Source organism: Diorhabda sublineata, chromosome 1, assembly GCF_026230105.1.
Source record: "Diorhabda sublineata isolate icDioSubl1.1 chromosome 1, icDioSubl1.1, whole genome shotgun sequence".
NCBI lineage: Eukaryota > Metazoa > Arthropoda > Insecta > Coleoptera > Chrysomelidae > Diorhabda > Diorhabda sublineata.
In genome coordinates this window covers 38,173,653-38,191,570 of record NC_079474.1, presented here as the reverse complement: position 1 = coordinate 38,191,570, position 17,918 = coordinate 38,173,653, and the positions used below count along the sequence as shown (strand labels likewise).

Here is a 17,918-nt window from a genome sequence, read left to right as displayed (position 1 = left end):
CATATTTTCTACAGTGTATGACAAAAGTTTTGAGAAAAGCATGGGCGGGTGAGGAGTAGGAATATTAAAAGTTTGTGAAAAGGCGAGATCTAATTGGCTATTAGAGAAATGGGAAAAAAAGTTCTTAGGTGGGGTTATAACTCTTACCTTTCTCTGTATTATTGATGACAATGATATCCTTACTCTCATTCCAATCATCGAACATCCGACAAATGTATGATGGTAAATAAAATTGTTAATTATGGCTAAAATAACTAAACCAATACCTAAATACCACCCAAGTGCTTGATCTGTTGTTACTTCAAAGTATTTTATATATTCTGCTAAAAATATTGGATAAAGAATTCTAAAAATAAAATCATAATTTGAATTAGATAATTTTGATTGAAATAAATAATATGTGATTTTAAAAAAAAGATACAAGAGTAAAAATATGAACTACAAAATGATGGAAACATCTCATTACGCTGAGCTATTTTTAATAAATACCTAATAACAACACTCTGTAATAACAAACATATTCCATGTAATGAAAATCGTTGTCCATGTGTAAATAATAAAGCCTTAGTCACACTCGGAGATCTGTATTTGATTCTCGCCGATTTAACCTCATGGTACCAGTTCCTAAAAAATTATTTTGAGTAATATAATTCACATAACATAGAGCAAAATCACGTGAAATGATTCCTGGAAGGAAATAGTTTAAGTGCTCATTTAAGAAAATTTGAAAAATACGTACTACCTAAATTCAAATTAGTTCATCTATTGATATTTTTTTTGTAATTATTGAACTGACTCTTAAGCAAATACTTATATCTATAAATTAACAAAATGAGTTATAATAACTCACTACTATACTTATATACTAAAAAATCGGAAAAGATTCATGGAATTTTTTGAAACCCAATATCAAAGTGGATTTGTAACTCCACTTGAGAATTTTCTAGTTCGATTAAATGAAGCTTAGAAAAATGAAAATCAAGTATTTCATTCCGAATATTTGATATCCATAGAGAAATTTGTCACACGATAGTCGTTTTGGTTTTTTTTCTAATTTCTAGGAAATTTCCTTCGTGTACTTTTCACAGTAGTTTCTACTTTTATCATATTGCTCACCTTTCAAATTCTTCAGTTACATGTGCTGCTGATTCTTCCTCAACAGTATCGTAAATATCGCGAATGTGTAAAGTATGACTAGATGCATACTTCATGAAAGGCAATACCCACCTGAAATATAGGAATAAAAGTTTAATTAATGAATTTGATTATGGTAATATTTTCTCAACGTGTACAAACAATCTCTTCAAAAATAAATGAATTAAAACACAGACTGTTTAGAAAGAAGCTGTCTTTCTTATCAGTATCAAAATTCTTGTAATTTCTCACAACAGAAGATGAAATCCTCCATACTTTTATGAAAGCATTGGCTTCTATGTGTATGAAAATTCTTGTGAAAATCTCAAAGTAAATTTTCTAACAAACATTGCTCTGATTCTACATGTCAAGCCCATATATTATTACCCTTAATCTCTCTCTCTCTCTCTCTCTCTCTCTCTCTCTCTCTCTCTCTCTCGTTTCCTCAATCATAAGTGTCATAACGTATTTGGAATGTCTCTCCTAGGCGATAGGTATCTACTTCTTTTTTCCCATATACTTCTCATATCACTATAAGCCTTCCTATAATGTCATCTTGTCCTCTATTCTAGCTACGTGTCCAAAATATTGCAGCCCTTCCATCATGCATAATGATGATAGTCTGGTAGTTACACTCAAATCTTTTACTATCGATTGATTAGTTCTCTTCGCCGTCCAAGGAATTCTAAACAATCTCCTGTAGCACAATATTTCAAATGATTGAATATATTTGTGCTTCTTAACTCTAAGTGTCGGCAATTCTGAGCCGTTTGTAAATATTGAGAAGACTACTATTCGGACCAGATTCATTTGATTACTTTTTGCTCTGTTTATTGTAAAACCAAACTATCCACTCTCCCGCTCTTTCTATTAATGAGGACCGCCATTTTCTCCTCCTTTGCACCAAATATGGTGGTGTCATCAGGATAGGGCAAGTTGTTGATTCGATCTTCCCCAACAAAAATTCCACCCTTCAATTCATCTAGAGATTTCTAAATATGGCTTCGTCGTATATTTTAACAAACAATGAGGTCTCTCGATTCATCAAACCTTGTATTTTGACTTCAGCAGTACTTTCCAATTACTTATTACAATATATAGTTTAGTTGATTTCTGGATAATCTTATAAAAGCTTTGGTATAAAAATTGTGTGCATTATAGGTACCCCTGCTTATAGGTACAGACAATTTATTGATTGGATGGGGGAAAATTAATTTGTGATATGGTCTGTTTTCGAAAGATTCCTGATCTAGGAACAAGTATCTCTTGTTGAGCTAGGGCTGGGGTAATTTAGTGTGAAACGTGCTAGCTGAGGTGTGTTAAAAATAAATTTATGAAATTCAAAGGAGAATAAATAACAACACAACAAAACGGCTAGACAGTTAAAAGAGATGTTAGGATGTTTTGACTAAAAACGAGATCACCAGATTAGATGGAAAACGATGAGAAGTGGTGGGACTCGGATTCACCTAATGGCAATAGGGAAATCGTTAAGAGATGTTAGGCAATTTTCAAGAAGTTCTTGATAGGCTGTTGCTGGTGACAGAAGGGAAGTATGGAAGTTTTCTCTCCGGTTTTGAGAAAATGGGCCATTTAATAGTAGTCTTTGGAGTAATAAGGGTGATTTTATTAAGTACATTTATAAAAATAACGTATCGCTCTTATGGGTCATTTAGACGGCTATCACTTATATTAGTAGTATCTGCCGCAGCCGTACTATGTTACAATTGCTTACACAGTTTAATATATGTGCATTATAGAAAATATACTTTGCTGTGAGGTTTTTTTTTATAATTCTAGACGCCACTTCTCTATATGACTATGTAGGATATGACAATGAAAAACAATAATTCCATCAAGATATCACAGCTGCTGAACTGAACTTAAATAGCTCAAAAACTCCAAGCAAAACGGCTCTTAGCAACTGCTCTTATTTTTTGTGAATTTATATTTAAGCAAAAAATACTGTGAAACCAATTTGTAGTTTACGAAAAAAATTGGTTCATTTTAGATTGTTTTTGAGAGCTGCAGTAGTTCTTAACTAGCAGATCGTTTATGTGCTACAAAAATTACAGTAACCATTTTAAAATACTTTGATCGCAAATTTCGTATCTGTGTGAACTACCATCGACTAAAATTAGAAACTAAAAATTACGTTCTATTCTTGTATCAAACAAACGGCCTACTCTTGTTTTTGTAATTTACAATATTTCGAACCAAAATTTAACTAAAAATACAATTCCTCAATTTTCGTATAAAATATGATGATGAACTCACCAAAAGAATAATTTTGAAAATACATTAGCACTTATTTCCGGTGAAATATTTGGTAAGCGAGCGGGCTCCATCTTTATCAAAGTTATATTTAAAGAAATATTTCATTGTTACACAATACGAAATAGAAAAAGAATTAATTGACATCGTTCTATCTTTATTTTTAATTGCTTCGATAAAAAAGTACACTGCGCTCCTGAGCAGTTATGTCGTTAAAAAAATAATTATATTGCGTATTAAAGTATATTTATTAATAGTTCTCATAAGATGCTGTTGATGATGAATCCATCAAGATTATTGAGGTTTTCTTGGATTTTAAAAAATAAAACAAAATAACGCTTATTCGTTTAATCTTACAGTCTAAAAGCTGTCAATGTGACAGGTCGTTAATCGTAAAAAGAGTTATGGATCAATATATACGTGGATGAAATTAATAAAACATGAAGTACCTCAATGAAAAATGTGTAGTGAAATCAAAATGGGCTTATCGAAGAATCTTGTATATAATTTCGGAGAATAACTAATTAAAAAGAAGATCAGCAGTCATTGATTAAAAGCAAGCGCTAAGCAAACTTAGTGTTGCATTCCGGTATTTATAAACAATATTTCCAAAGGAAAAATAGCAGAGGAAATATTTATTGCCCCACAGATCCTTGAAATATGTTAAAATTCTCACATTGGAATTCACTTATCTGTCCATGAAAAAGCTGTTTGGAAATAATTTAACAAGGTTGTCGAAGAATTTTGGGAAAATAAAAAAATTAAATTATGACGAGATACACAAACACTCAACACCCAAATAAATAAATAGAAATTTTTTTTAATAAATAATAATTGGTAGCAGCTATGATTTCATTTTATATACGGATTTCAATAAAACCATTACAATAAATTATCTCTAATCTTCTAACCCACGTTGACACAAGTAAACTATTGAACATACTGAAATCCATTAATTTCATCATTCCTATTTAAAATATATTTACCGATCACCCTATTATCAAATGTTTATATGATTTTTTCACATCCAAAAAAATAACAGTTACTATTATTTGCTTCCCTTACCACATTCGAATGGTAGGTAATGAACCAGCAGACCAACAGACAAAAAGTCCTTCAACATAAACCAGTATTAATAGAATAACGTGTATTGCAACTCAATTTGAGCGAATCTTCAAACTACAAAAAAGAGCTATCAGATATTCACTCGGACTAAACAGTAGGACTCACGGCCGGCACTTCTTTAAAACATTAAAAATTCTGACTCTTCCTTCCTTTTTCATCTTTGAATCCGTTTGCCTAATTCATAAGCAAGCTTCTTCGATTTCAGAAAGGACGTCGCATGGCTATCCACTTAGGAACGTGAAGCACGACCTTTACCTACCTACTTAGAATTAGTTAAGGGCTCAATATTTTCCAATGCAAAAAAATGCACAATCATTTACCAATTGAAATTATGTTTGTTTATATACGAGTATAAATTGCTTGATATATTAAAGCATCTAAATATTCTTGATTTTAGGTCTCTTCTGTTTTAAAGTTAGTTTTTTTTGATAATAAAAGAAACTATATATATATATATATATATATATATATATATATATATTCTAAAAATTAATAAAAACAATTGTTTTGCAAAAATTTGAACATCTACGCGACTAAAATATTATCCTTTTAGAACAAAAAATAGTATAAGGATTGTATGCAAAAGTAGGATTCTCCTGAAATAGCTACATACACTCTGCAAACATTATTTTTATTTAATTTTTGACTAGCTAGTAAAAAACAGTAAATTCTCAATTTCTCCTTTTCAACACGTCTGCCTACAAAGTTCGATCGTTTCTGACTGGATATCGAGTTTCTGAAAATTCTAATTTTGGCTGCAGGCTATGTCAAAAATAGATTGGGAAACAAGTAAGATCCAATTTTCTGTCTAGCTGGAAGGGGAACGCGGGGTAGGAGGGTCTCAATCTCACACAGACAAATTAGCAACAGTCAGCAGAGAGTCCTTGTTGACTGCTCATTTATTCCATCGTTGAAACCAGGTATTGTTCTTATTTTATTTTATTTTCTTGTGGATTATGGTGTAGTGATTCTTATAGTGGATTTTGCAGTGTTAAACTTTTGTGCTCAACGTCTACCTATAGTGTAATTGAAATCTGTAAGATGAAAATAATCTTAATGAAATACTATACATGCAACCAAATAACTAATTAAAAACTTATTATATCAGGTTTACTTGGTATGGTAACGATTTTTGAGACTTTGATCCTAATTTTTTTTATATTCTTTATACGAGATAACTCACTACTATTTTGAACCAATTGAACATAATACCCACGATTATTTTACATATTTCTGTTGGTCCCATATGATAAATTTGGGAATTCAAATCCGTTGCGCAAACTCACAGAACAACAATTGTCAATTATCTACAATCTATCTTAATACTTCTTTGATTTATTACAGATCATGATGAATAAAATAAAGCTATGTGCATTTAGAACTTGATTAGAATGAAAAAAATCGAAATATTCATATATAATTTATATATAAAACTAAAATGGTGCTTGGCAACTATAGGTGTAGGCACGTTTATTGAGTAAACTTGGAGCTCGAAATAGATCAGCTAGTGGATTTTTTTGGAAGGGTTATTTTTATACTAGCCATAAACTATCAGTTGTTATCTAAACTTTTCTTTGCGAATTCTATTTATTATATGTCTAAATTCAAACATGGATTCTTTATTAAATATTCGATGAAAACATCGATGATATTCAGCTCATTCATTAATACACTCCTTACAGAAAGTTCCGGATACAGGATGGCTCCAGCTGCCATAAATTTCCATTTTCTATTTAATTCTCATCCATATATAATGCTCTGGAGTTCCGTATTCTCTTATACTCCGAGATAATGTGATTAGAGGATTTTTTTGACAATTCGATGAAAATCTCAATGATATTCAGGACATCCACTAATAACTGCCTTTTAATTAGTTATTTATTTATCGAATAAAATGAATTTTCAAGTTTTTGCTAGGGATAAAACATCTATAAGAACTAACGTCACAACAGTCTTGCACGACTATTCACTATTCCATGTTTCCTTGGATGCTTTTAAGAAAAGAATCGAAAAGTGTTTTCAATAGCTTCCAAATTTTTGAACTCCATAAGAATTATATTTGAAGATTAAAAACTGATTTCTATTCTTTTCAAGAAATTGATTATCAATTCCTTAAATAGGAGAAAATAATGCATCTATTAACTTTTGAAGAATTCATGAATTTAAAGAATGAATTCAAATCGATTTTTGCATAGAAAATCCACATTGGTTGACATTTGTACCTAATGGATATTCCTAGTTTTTGCTGAAGAGTGGCAAACATATTTTTGGTAATAAATATGGAAATAATTTCCGTAAAAACACAAAAGAATTCATTTGTTCTTGAAATATGATGGTTTACTATAAAATTTATCCATTATTGATAGAGTTTAAAAATACTTGAGACCTTGGTGGCTAGAGAATGTGTATAGTGTATAATTAAATATATAAACTGCAATGATTATACAGGAAAAGTAAACAATATTTTTTTGTAACAATATAATCCAACTTAACAAAATAAAGTAGGAATTCGAGACTTTGTCACTTTCCACTTCATTTGTTATCGATATTAGTTGATTGCATCATGTGAAATTACTATAATAGTTTTCAAAGTACAACATGTAACTCAACCAATTTTATCTCCCACTATAAATTTTACATACTCATTCAAAAGAAAGATGAGTAATCAATTTTCTAAAATGTTCACTCTACTACTGCTACGTATCCCATAGATTGATTTTAATGAGATCATCATTTTCATATTTGCAATAGGTGCTCATAAATTTTATGTTAATCGAGCTACGATGGGTGTGAATAAATGGAAACGGCTGCATGGCTAGTAATAAAAAATTATCAGAAGCTTTTTGGCACTCAATCCATACAATAAGCAGCTACTTATTTCAAACAAAAGTAGCTTCTGCTATTAATATAACATTGCCTGAAATTCTCCTATGTCTAAATGATTAACGTAACCTCAAATGATAAGAATGAATCTAAAAAACTGATTAATTCTATCCTACAAAAATCAATGTGACAGAGTGACAGAACGGCTTTGTATGTATTCCAGATTTTCTACAAAGTTTTCAAATGAAATAAATGCTTCGGAGTGAATTAAAGGAAATACGTATAACAACCACTTCCATAACATTCGGCAGTAATAGATCGAACAAGAAAATTTACTTGAAATTGTTCTCGAATATATTCTAATAATAAACGCTTGTTAACCATAGTTATAGATCTAGGGAGAAACGTCTCTGACAAAATTAGGAGTTTTCAGCTTACAAATCACTCCAGGAAGGAATTATCTCGGTAGACATTCTTAAACATTATTGTTATCAAGAAAATGTGATCGCAATAAAAATATGACAGTTGAATAATAATATTAAACAATAATTTTGATGCATTGTACATAAACATGCTGATGTTGCTACGAAAGCTCTATATGATTCAATTGTGTAAACACTTTTTTTTATAATTTTCCAGTAGAAATGTTCCAAATTGTTTCAACATCCGTATAAATTACAAATATTAACAATATAACTCCAATTCCAAATAAATCATAAATACGTAAGTAAATAATGATTTATACGTAACTCGATAGTAATCAGCATGTATCCAAATTCGGTGGCGAGAATACAGAGTGGAGCTATTTTGGATTTGGGCCAAGATAATCTATTTTTAACTGAAAGGTGCATGTAACACGGTCCCGAAATAGATTCGTCGCAGCATATCGGATGATTGACTTTACTTCAAATAAGATTTTTTCATTTTATTTAATTTATATATATTTCTGTTTTCAGACCAACTAAAAAGCTTCCAACATGGCGGACGATGAGGTTAGGTACGTATATCAACAGAAAGATTATTTAATTGGATTTGCTTGTAATCGTAAATGTTTTATCGACTTTTTTCGTGATATTGCTACAAATTTGCAAGCTATTGGAGTGTAATAAACTTTTGAAAAAATCATCTAAGATTATATAATTTACGTACAGTGTATTTATAAAGAAACGCATTTTGCTAATATTTCGATTTTAGTTAAATATTACAAAACAAAATGGTGTACAAAAGCTTTTTTCGAGAATTTAAGCCATCTGCATTGTTTAGTTGAATACAGGATATTAAATCCTATATACCTTCCTAATTTTTCACTAATTTTACCTACTGTTATCAGTATCCTTTTTCTTAATTCATCCTGATTACCAGGTTTAATCTTGTTTACTGCTGCTGTTCGGAGAGAGTGAACCTAAATATCATTATCACAGAAAGTATCTAATTTCCTAACAAATCTAAATATTAAGTTAGTTTAAATTGCCTTCTACAAAGAGATTATGGCAACCCTCTAGGATTGGTATTACTTCAAAATTTACAACTTAGTTTCATATGAAGAGATTATCTTACTAATAAAGTGAGGGTCTGACACATTATTATCTTCAGTTCTATTGGACCCTCATTTGATCTCTTATCTCAGGACATCTCGAAATATAACTTCTGATCAAGATAACGCTGTAAATAAACTATTTCATTGGACTTAAAGTCATCTACTACTCTGACTACCGGATTTATTCCTAATTAAATATATATATATATATATATATATATATATATATATATATATATATAATCGGTAGAAGGTTGAAAAATTCTCAATGTCCTCCTTAAACTCAGATGGTTCTTTGAGATAAGATAGGAGTGGCATGGACTCATATAACCCAGGAGGATATTCATCACCTGATTATGAATATAATTATTATGATTATAATAAAAAAGGTGGTGAGCAAAAAAAATAACGAAACTTTTACTAGATATTCGGGCTTCTATGTCTATAATAGTCCAGGTTACCAAGTTAAAATTAAAGTATTACCTCCGATTTCCATGAACCTGCATCGCTTTGCATGAAATCTGGAATTAAGATTGACTTATCTTATCTACCCTATGCCGATATGTGTTTATAACACTCAGGGGTGGAAACTATCTCTTATTGCAAAACATCAATAAAATTAGAAGTTATTTAATGCTGATTGATCTATTTCGTCTCTTATAGAGCACCCCTGGACCCCTGGTTATTCGAGGTTGAATTTTAAAAAATTTTCGATCTATAGAAATATTCAGCTTTCAATAAATCATATCTCGGTTTGTATTATGCCTAAAGCAAATTGTAAAAAAACAATCTCTTTGTTTTTTTATAAGCTTCATTTTTGTTTGTTACAGTTTTTGCGATAAAATCAAAAGTATTTGAGTTATTCATGAAACGTGTTTTCAGTTTCCAATCGCGCATAACTAAAAAACTATTGATTATTAAAAACAAATGCTAGGAACATTATTTGCTTAAAATTTGGTCTCCTATAAATTTCCGCGGTTCTTTTAAACATGAAAATTTGTTGAAGTTAAACTCACCCCTAGGCAAAAGCATACATCGGCATAGGGTAAATTCTGCTTTTAAGGTATTTAAAAATTTTCAACTGCAATATTCCTCCAAAGAATTCTCAATATAATAATTATTTATTTCTTTTTTTACAGTATGACAAGAAACAAAGTTGGTCTTCTCCGATATAAAAGGTAACTATCAAACTCTAAGTTGTCAATAATGAAATTTTCATAATTGTAGTTTCTAGAGAAATCTATTTAAGAGACAAGTAGATTTATTAGATATCGCTATTTAGCATACAACTTATTTGATAAATAATAATATATACCGTAGTAGAATCGCTTATTAAGCTATTTTCTTATTTAAGACTATATTGAACGTAGAATCTGTTCAGCTAGAAGTTTTAGAGTTACCTATATACTATGTAAATAGACGCTTTAATTTTTTATTGATAATTTAAAATGGATTGTAAGTAGATTTGAGTTAATCTAACATGAATTTTATTGTTCCTGTTTGTATGCTTTCTATAATTCTTGTCTATTAATTTTTACAGCAGTATTTAATGTGTTTTAACAATGAAAACATTTTCTTATCAGCTTTTTCATTTTGATGATAAATTGTGACTAAGTTTTTATAAATATATTGAAATGAAATGCTTTTTAAAAAAAATTCATTTCATTTGTCTGTGGATAAATGTTTTTGAAGACGTAGAATCTGAATCAACTTTATATTCAGAAGAATGTTGAAATAACTATCCTGTATATTTTGTTTGTTATCCAATAGGAAAAAAATTAAGATGCACAAACCTATTCTAAATCTTCGAAATTTGAAGTAGGTTGAATTCATTCTGAAGTTTTCGATTCAGAGACAATTTTTCGTTCGAATAGAATCTTGTTCTACTTCAGAACATTTTTGACAAAAATAAATATAGGAAGCGATTAGAAATTCCAAATTATATGTAATTTTTTATGTTACAACTTACAAATTGTAGAATTTCAGTAAGAACTATAAGTATGTGTCTGTTTAGCTTCGATATTAAACCATGAGGAGATACAATGCAACCAAAATAACAGTAACTTTTTGTAAAATGAAGAAAAATCCTTTACAATTCTTTACAACGATTCCGAGAGCGTGTTGATATTTTATTGTACTTCACATACAGAAATATTTCTACGTCTTCATACGTGTTTAGATAACTTTTCACTTTATGTACGTATACAAGAAACGAAACTTACTTATTGTATTTTATGACAATTATTTAACGATATTTTATTTTATTAAACAAAGAGTAGTAACAAGATCTATATTATCTGTAGTTACTTCTTTCACATTCACTAGATGTTTTACTCATCTTTCCAAGATATCAAATCAGTTCGTTCACTCGCAATAATTATGTTTGTACCCAAAACAATGAGTAAGTTAAAATGTTCATTCATAATTTATCTAAAATATCATTTTTTATGTTTACTTCACTCTTCGTTGCTACTAATTGTATTCATAAGTCATTTGACGGTATTAATGTAGTTTTTTCTCTACCTTTTCAGAAAAAGAAGTTGGAGGAGGCACGTAAACTAATAGACCAGAAAACCAAAAACAGAAAACTTTATACAACACAATTCTCAGTAGAAGTTATGCCCGAATTTATTTCATTTTCGCACTAAAAGAAAAAATCTAATAATGTATTATTTACTGCAATCACACCTACATTAAATTTGTCAATATATTCTCTTCATATTAATTGTTTTCAAATTTCCTAGGAATGCGTGAAATATATTGATTAATAATGAGAATGAAACTTTTTAGTTCTAATTGTTTGGGTAGACCATTTGCACCTCTACAAAATTGGAGAATCCTCCGGCTTTGAAGCAAGGATTTACCTTCGTTTGTTAATTCTATGAACTAGGTCTGTCAGAGTCTCTACCTTCCTACTATTTAACTCAGCCTAATCTGAGGGGTTATTTTCAACTATTTCGCTCGTCTATTGTTATAAGACTGGAGTCAACAACTCAAGTTGAGATGTTCCAAGCTTGGCCAGTTCGTCGGCAATTTCATTGCCTCTGAGTCCTTTATATCCAGGGACCCAGAAGACCTCTACCGCCTTTTCGCTAACCAGCTCATTTTACGCCATGTATTATTTCAGAATTAGGTTTGATAATAAAGTGCTGCTTTTTTGTGGTATTCTAATTTTTTCTTGAGCTCTATAGCTGTTTTTTTGGCGGCCGTTTACGCTTAGATCCAGCTATGTCTATCTAACTTGTGTGACCTCTAATATCCACATCATAGTAGAAAGACTGAGGCCCCAGTTGCCTACAGTGGCAGGTGAATCTCGGGCACCTCTTTTCCCGGTATGATGACTCATTGATATTTATACTCCTTGCTGTACTGCAACTTTACTTTGTTTCGAGTAAAGTTCTATCCTATTTGTAAGGTTTTATAAATGGGATTAAAGTGATATTGTTTTCTGATTTTGGTGCTTCTGAATGAACCTTTATAACTTATTATTTGACATGAAAAATAGGAAAAGAAGAGGAAACAGGCCGAAATTGAACGCAAAAGGGCCGAGGTCAGGGCTCGTATGGAAGAGGCCTCAAAAGCCAAGAAGGCCAAGAAAGGTTTCATGACCCCTGAAAGGAAGAAGAAACTTAGGGTGAGTAAATACATTACCAGTCAGTAACATAATGATCATATTTGTTGTAACTTATAATCTCTTTCAATACATTTTTATAGCATAGTTTTCAACTTTTTTCAGTATTATCCATTTTCTTCTTTATTCTTCAATCTCTACATTACAAAATAAATAATTTAGCATATTTTGTTCTCAGTTACTGTTGAGAAAGAAAGCTGCCGAGGAATTGAAGAAAGAACAAGAACGTAAAGCTGCTGAAAGGAGACGTATCATCGAAGAAAGATGCGGTAAACCCAAACTTATCGATGAAGCAAATGAAGGTATTGTCTTTTCCTGTACTAGAAATATGTATAATAATTTCATGATTGAATCAAATGTATCTATACTTCATATTCTACAGGGTGCATTGAAAATTCCTCACTAAATATATACACGTATTTATGTAATGCTAAGTAATCCGAGATTGATAATAATGAAACAATTGAAAATTATGCACTGGGAGAAATTTGGTTATTTTTCTTAATATTAAGATCAATCACGAATATTTTAATTAACAAATCAACTACTGAAATACTCGCGTGAGTAAAGTTTCTTTAGAATTACTCCCAAATTTTCATGTTAATGTTCTGTTATTCTAGTTATTATTTATTTTTATATAATGATAGTTTGTTTCTTTCGATTTTGAGTATTAAGAGAAAATTGATCCGCTTCACCAACCATTTCCAGTGCTACTTCTACCTCCAAATTACAATATTGTTTGTAAATATTCTAATAAATCGAAACCATATTCCTCAACTATTAATGAATTTCCCAATTTTTCCAACGGAACTCCAATGCTTTCAGACGATTCTGGACTTTTAACTTCACTCGCGAAGCTAGAAATCGTTTCATAGTTGATGCTCTGCACCGTTTTGGTACAGTCCAGAATGACTCTATAACAAGTTTTCTCAATTCTGAGACATCTTTTTCTATTAATGGTTCAATATCTAATTTATCTCGTCCTGAAATAGGTAGGCTAAGATCTCACAGGTTATGGTTATAGATACCCACATATTTCTTCATATTTGACTTTTGATACTAACCTCATAATTAAAAACGTATATAAGCGGGACCGTTCTTTAAATAGTGAACATAAAAGAATTTAATTAACTGTCAGGAATGAGTCATTGAACCAATGAAAATTGAGAGTATTTCTAATCAAAAATCAAAATTCGATGAGTTAACATATATTTTTTCATAGAACAAATTAGAAGCTTTTGCAAAACATATCATGACAGAATATGCAAGCTAGAAGATCAAAAATTTGATTTGGAATATCTGGTCAAAAAGAAAGATATGGAGGTTAGGTGTAGTTAAAGATATTGTTGCACGTGTTTTATATTTTTTATACGAGAATGCATAACGATGCATCTCACTTTTTTGTCAGTTTAACAGCAAAAATAGTATCGAAGTCAGCTTATATTTCGTATAAATTTAAAGCTAATCGCCACACAAACTAGAAGGTTTTTACGTAATTATTGAAACTCAAATTCAAATTTATTTACAGAAGAGACTTCTATACTTTTTTTTTATTAACTGATTCGTCTGCTTTACGCTTTTTGATTTTTTCTAAGTGGTAATTTTTACACTATGGTGCAGCAGACTTTTTAATACATTTTTTAAGGTTATTATATTACTAGGGTTTACATTTATTTTCAGAATTCAGAATGTTTTTTTATTTTTCAAATGTACACCCTTGTACTTGCTTTTTTTCTATCCCTATCTCTTTCTATTATGCCTCCGATCTAATTTTGAACTCTAATCATTTTGAAACAGATGTACATTATATTTTCAAATTACGAGTAAACAATTTTTTTGGGTTTAGAGAACGAAAGTAGATACAGCACTATTGCGCAATTATTTCATAAAAAAACCCCAACCAAGCTGAATAAAACATTCGACAAAAGGGTTTTAAAAAAGGAACTTCCTTTAGGTGTAGTCTTGAAACAAAAATGTCACAAAATATTTCATTCTAGCCTCTTTAAAACAAACATGTGAGGGATATCACAGACGTATTGTAGAACTAGAAAATAAGAAATTTGACCTCGAAAAGGAAGTGGAATTCAGAGATTTTCAGGTAGAAAATGGAGGGCATGAAGACATTTATAGCACATGCGTAGATTTATATAACATCACACAACTTATTTTTTAGAGCTTTTTGCACAAACTTGTTACATGAGTATATCGACGATAATCTTTTGATTTTTTGACTTGGTCGTTGTATAAAACACAATTTAAATAACATATGTGTACTAAAGAAAGTTAACATTTATTTTTTCAAGACTTATAACATACAATATATAATTAAAACATACATACATTTGCCACTCTTTTTATAAAATACATGTTAACTTTCAGTTTTCTATTTTTTTTTTACTTTTCAAGATTTTTTTGTAAATACTCTAAATGTATCTTCCTCCCAAATTTTTTACAGAATTTTGCTTCTTGCTTTTCGCTTACTCAGTCCGAATTGTCTAATGGAAATTAGATCAATTGAAAGTTTTGAAACCTATTCTTGATGAATTAAACAACCTTTTTCGTGGTTACTGAATTTCAATAATTACTTTGTTACGGCAAATATTGGTTATTGATTCAAACCCCCTCCTCCATATAATTATCAAAATATGACATATTTTCTATTAAATTGCTGAACTGATAATTGACAACTTATAAAACTTAAATTATGCGTAGAACTATATCTAATCCATATGAAGCGTATTTCAAAATATAAAAGCTATGCCAATGAATTGTGAAATTTTCTACGGCAAAGCTTATTCCCTCCCATGGGCCCGTAGACATTTTGATCCCCACTCTCTTTCTGGTTACTTTTTGGCTACAAAACCTGAACTAAACCTCAACTTCTTTCATGAGTTGTATGTATAGTATGTATTACCTTGGCTTCCAAATGGATAAATTAGGTTCTTTTCTTTTAATTTTGTATATACACTAGAAGACTTTTTTATTGAAGTAATTACGTAGTTTTCAAATTGAAATGGATTCCCCGAGCCTTATTATTTTCTGGGGGTTCAAGAACGCTGCTGAAAGATGGAACGGGTATTTCTTTAGCATACTGTATAAGGTCTCCTTGCAGAATCTAGATAAAGATGCCATTAATATTACAGAAACTAAAATAGCGACCCAATTGTCCAATATTGACAATTAAACGCCAAGGCAAGATAAGCTCTTTTCGCGATGTCAGAAAGAGTTTTCATACTTTTTTTCTAAATGTAAAATTGTGGATTATATTCACATCTAAATTTGCGACCAAAAACGATGTTCCCGACATTGGAATTAGTGGAAATGAAGCAAATATGGAAGGAGTGGATTATTGATATGTAATTCCCAAAATATAAGAAGTAATTCAAAAAATGATAATGCTTTTTGTTCTATCCCAAGGAGGTCAGAACATATTGCAAATTTTAATAGATTCCACTCTACATAAATGCCAACTCTCAAGAAAGATACGTTACATAGAGACTAAATACTATAAAAGAAATTGCTCACTTAAATCATAAAAATTGAGATAGTGGATTACTGATATCTTACATTCAAACCACACTCACGTATTGAATTATTCTATATCTGCACTGGAAGTTAGAAAACAGCTATTGCATGTTGTTAGTAATAGAGGTAATACCATAGTTCCTATTCCTTTATATTTATTATTTATTTTATATTATATATATTTATTCCATTTTCACATTCACAAATGATTACAACCAAAGCAATAATATGGAGAAGTAGCTTTGATTGAGGAACTTTAGGAGACATATTTGATATCCTTTTAACGGCATCCTGATGAAATGAGATTATTTTGTTATATGAATGTAATATTTCACAATGCCATAAAAACCATTAAGCTTTTATTTAATTTTAAGTAATTTATATTTCATCTTCAAGTAATGAAAGACACTCCAATAGGAAAGTTTTCGTTAAAAATTTTGTTTATTACGCTGAAAATAAAATAAATATTTACATTAAATATTGATTCTCTTTGTGATGTATTACAAGTTTAATATGGATATAAGATTGGGTAACTATACACGTTGGTATTATTAGGGTATACATCCCGAACATATTTATAATATCGAATGTCTCTTCTAGCCGAACTACAGACTATTTGTAAAAGTTATCATGAGAAAATAGCCAAACTTGAAGGGGATAAATATGATTTAGAAGTAATCGAACGTATCAAAGCCCAGGAGGTACAAATTATACACGATACACAGGCCTTGTTGCGTTTTTTATTTAATTTTTTCTTTATTTTCGTTATTACTTTAGGTCGCATTTAAGGAATGGCATTTTTAAAATTGGTAAATAGACTCCAAAAAATAATAAACAACGTTGAAAAATTTTTTTCCAATAGATAGATAGATGGTAGTATGTAGTTTCTTTAATGGGAATAACAAAAAATTTAGTTTCAATATCACTTGTTTTTAATTATTATTTTTTGGAAGATTTGTTTTTACCTGCAATGTAAATATTTTGCCAACGCTATCTGTATCTAGGGCAATTTTTTGAAAAAACAACAGGTATTATTTTTTTAAACGTATACAATTTCTTTTATTTTGAAAATACTCAAACATGTTTATATTTAATTTCTATTATGAGAGAAGTGATGAGACTGATGGTATTCATCAAACAGTCTCCTTAGGCAACTATACACCCCCAACTAGCGCTTAATGTATGTCTTTTATGTCTTTTAAATAATCAGTTTATGCGTGTTTCTGTTCAGTTGCACAATTTTGGCTCCAAATTAATACAAAACTTTTGTCAAAATTTGATTTTTGTTGAAACTATTCGAAATCCTCATCTTTATTGTTAAAGTAAGGTCCGATTTCACAAGATCACAAGTGGAAATATTGTGGTCTACTCTGGCAATTATTCTTATAGGCTTCTTCAAATTTTTCAAAATCAAACTCGCGGATTAACCAAGTTTAACTCGAAACATTATAGCTTTAAATTCGTATGTTCCATTTTGTTATACACAACATCAATAATGATATTTATAAAAAAAAATGTGTTACACTGAGGCAACGCAAGGGAAAAGAAGCGATCTAACACAGATTGGTAGGTACCACGTTATCAAATTATCCAGAATTGCCAGTCTCATTACTTTTCTAACGCACTTTTTAAACTAATAGATGTTGAATTGTTATTTTTATATTTATTATTTAGCCAAAATAATAATTGCGTTTCAGCAATACTATACAGGCTTTGTAGAAAACATCAGAACATTTTCATTTTTTCGAAAATCCAGTTTCATGTATTGAGTTCTCTTATATATTTTTATTACTAAAATTCACTACTGATAAGCATTGCCTAAATTTATCTATGAACAGTTTCCAAAAATCCAATTTGTAATGTTACAAC

At 30.1% G+C, this 17,918-nt stretch overlaps 1 protein-coding gene across 13 annotated transcripts in view; it reads left to right on the top strand.

Moving 5' to 3' along the window:
- Positions 1–5,249: 5,249 nt before the first annotated feature.
- Positions 5,250–17,918, top strand: part of LOC130449448 (troponin I) — a 36,319-nt gene continuing 23,650 nt past the window's right edge. For 3 of the 13 annotated variants that reach the window (XM_056787327.1, XM_056787349.1, XM_056787369.1), the window contains exons 1-5: positions 5,250–5,453; positions 8,313–8,348; positions 12,399–12,527; positions 12,703–12,826; positions 16,650–16,750. In XM_056787327.1, coding sequence (XP_056643305.1) covers positions 8,334–8,348; positions 12,399–12,527; positions 12,703–12,826; positions 16,650–16,750 — 369 coding nt within the window. In that variant the 5' untranslated portion in view covers positions 5,250–5,453; positions 8,313–8,333. Of the gene's footprint in view, positions 5,454–8,312; positions 8,349–11,424; positions 11,443–12,398; positions 12,528–12,702; positions 12,827–13,746; positions 13,848–14,521; positions 14,623–16,649; positions 16,751–17,918 lie in introns of all 13 variants that reach the window. The other 10 variants (XM_056787320.1, XM_056787342.1, XM_056787358.1 and 7 more) reach the window with 7 other exon arrangements.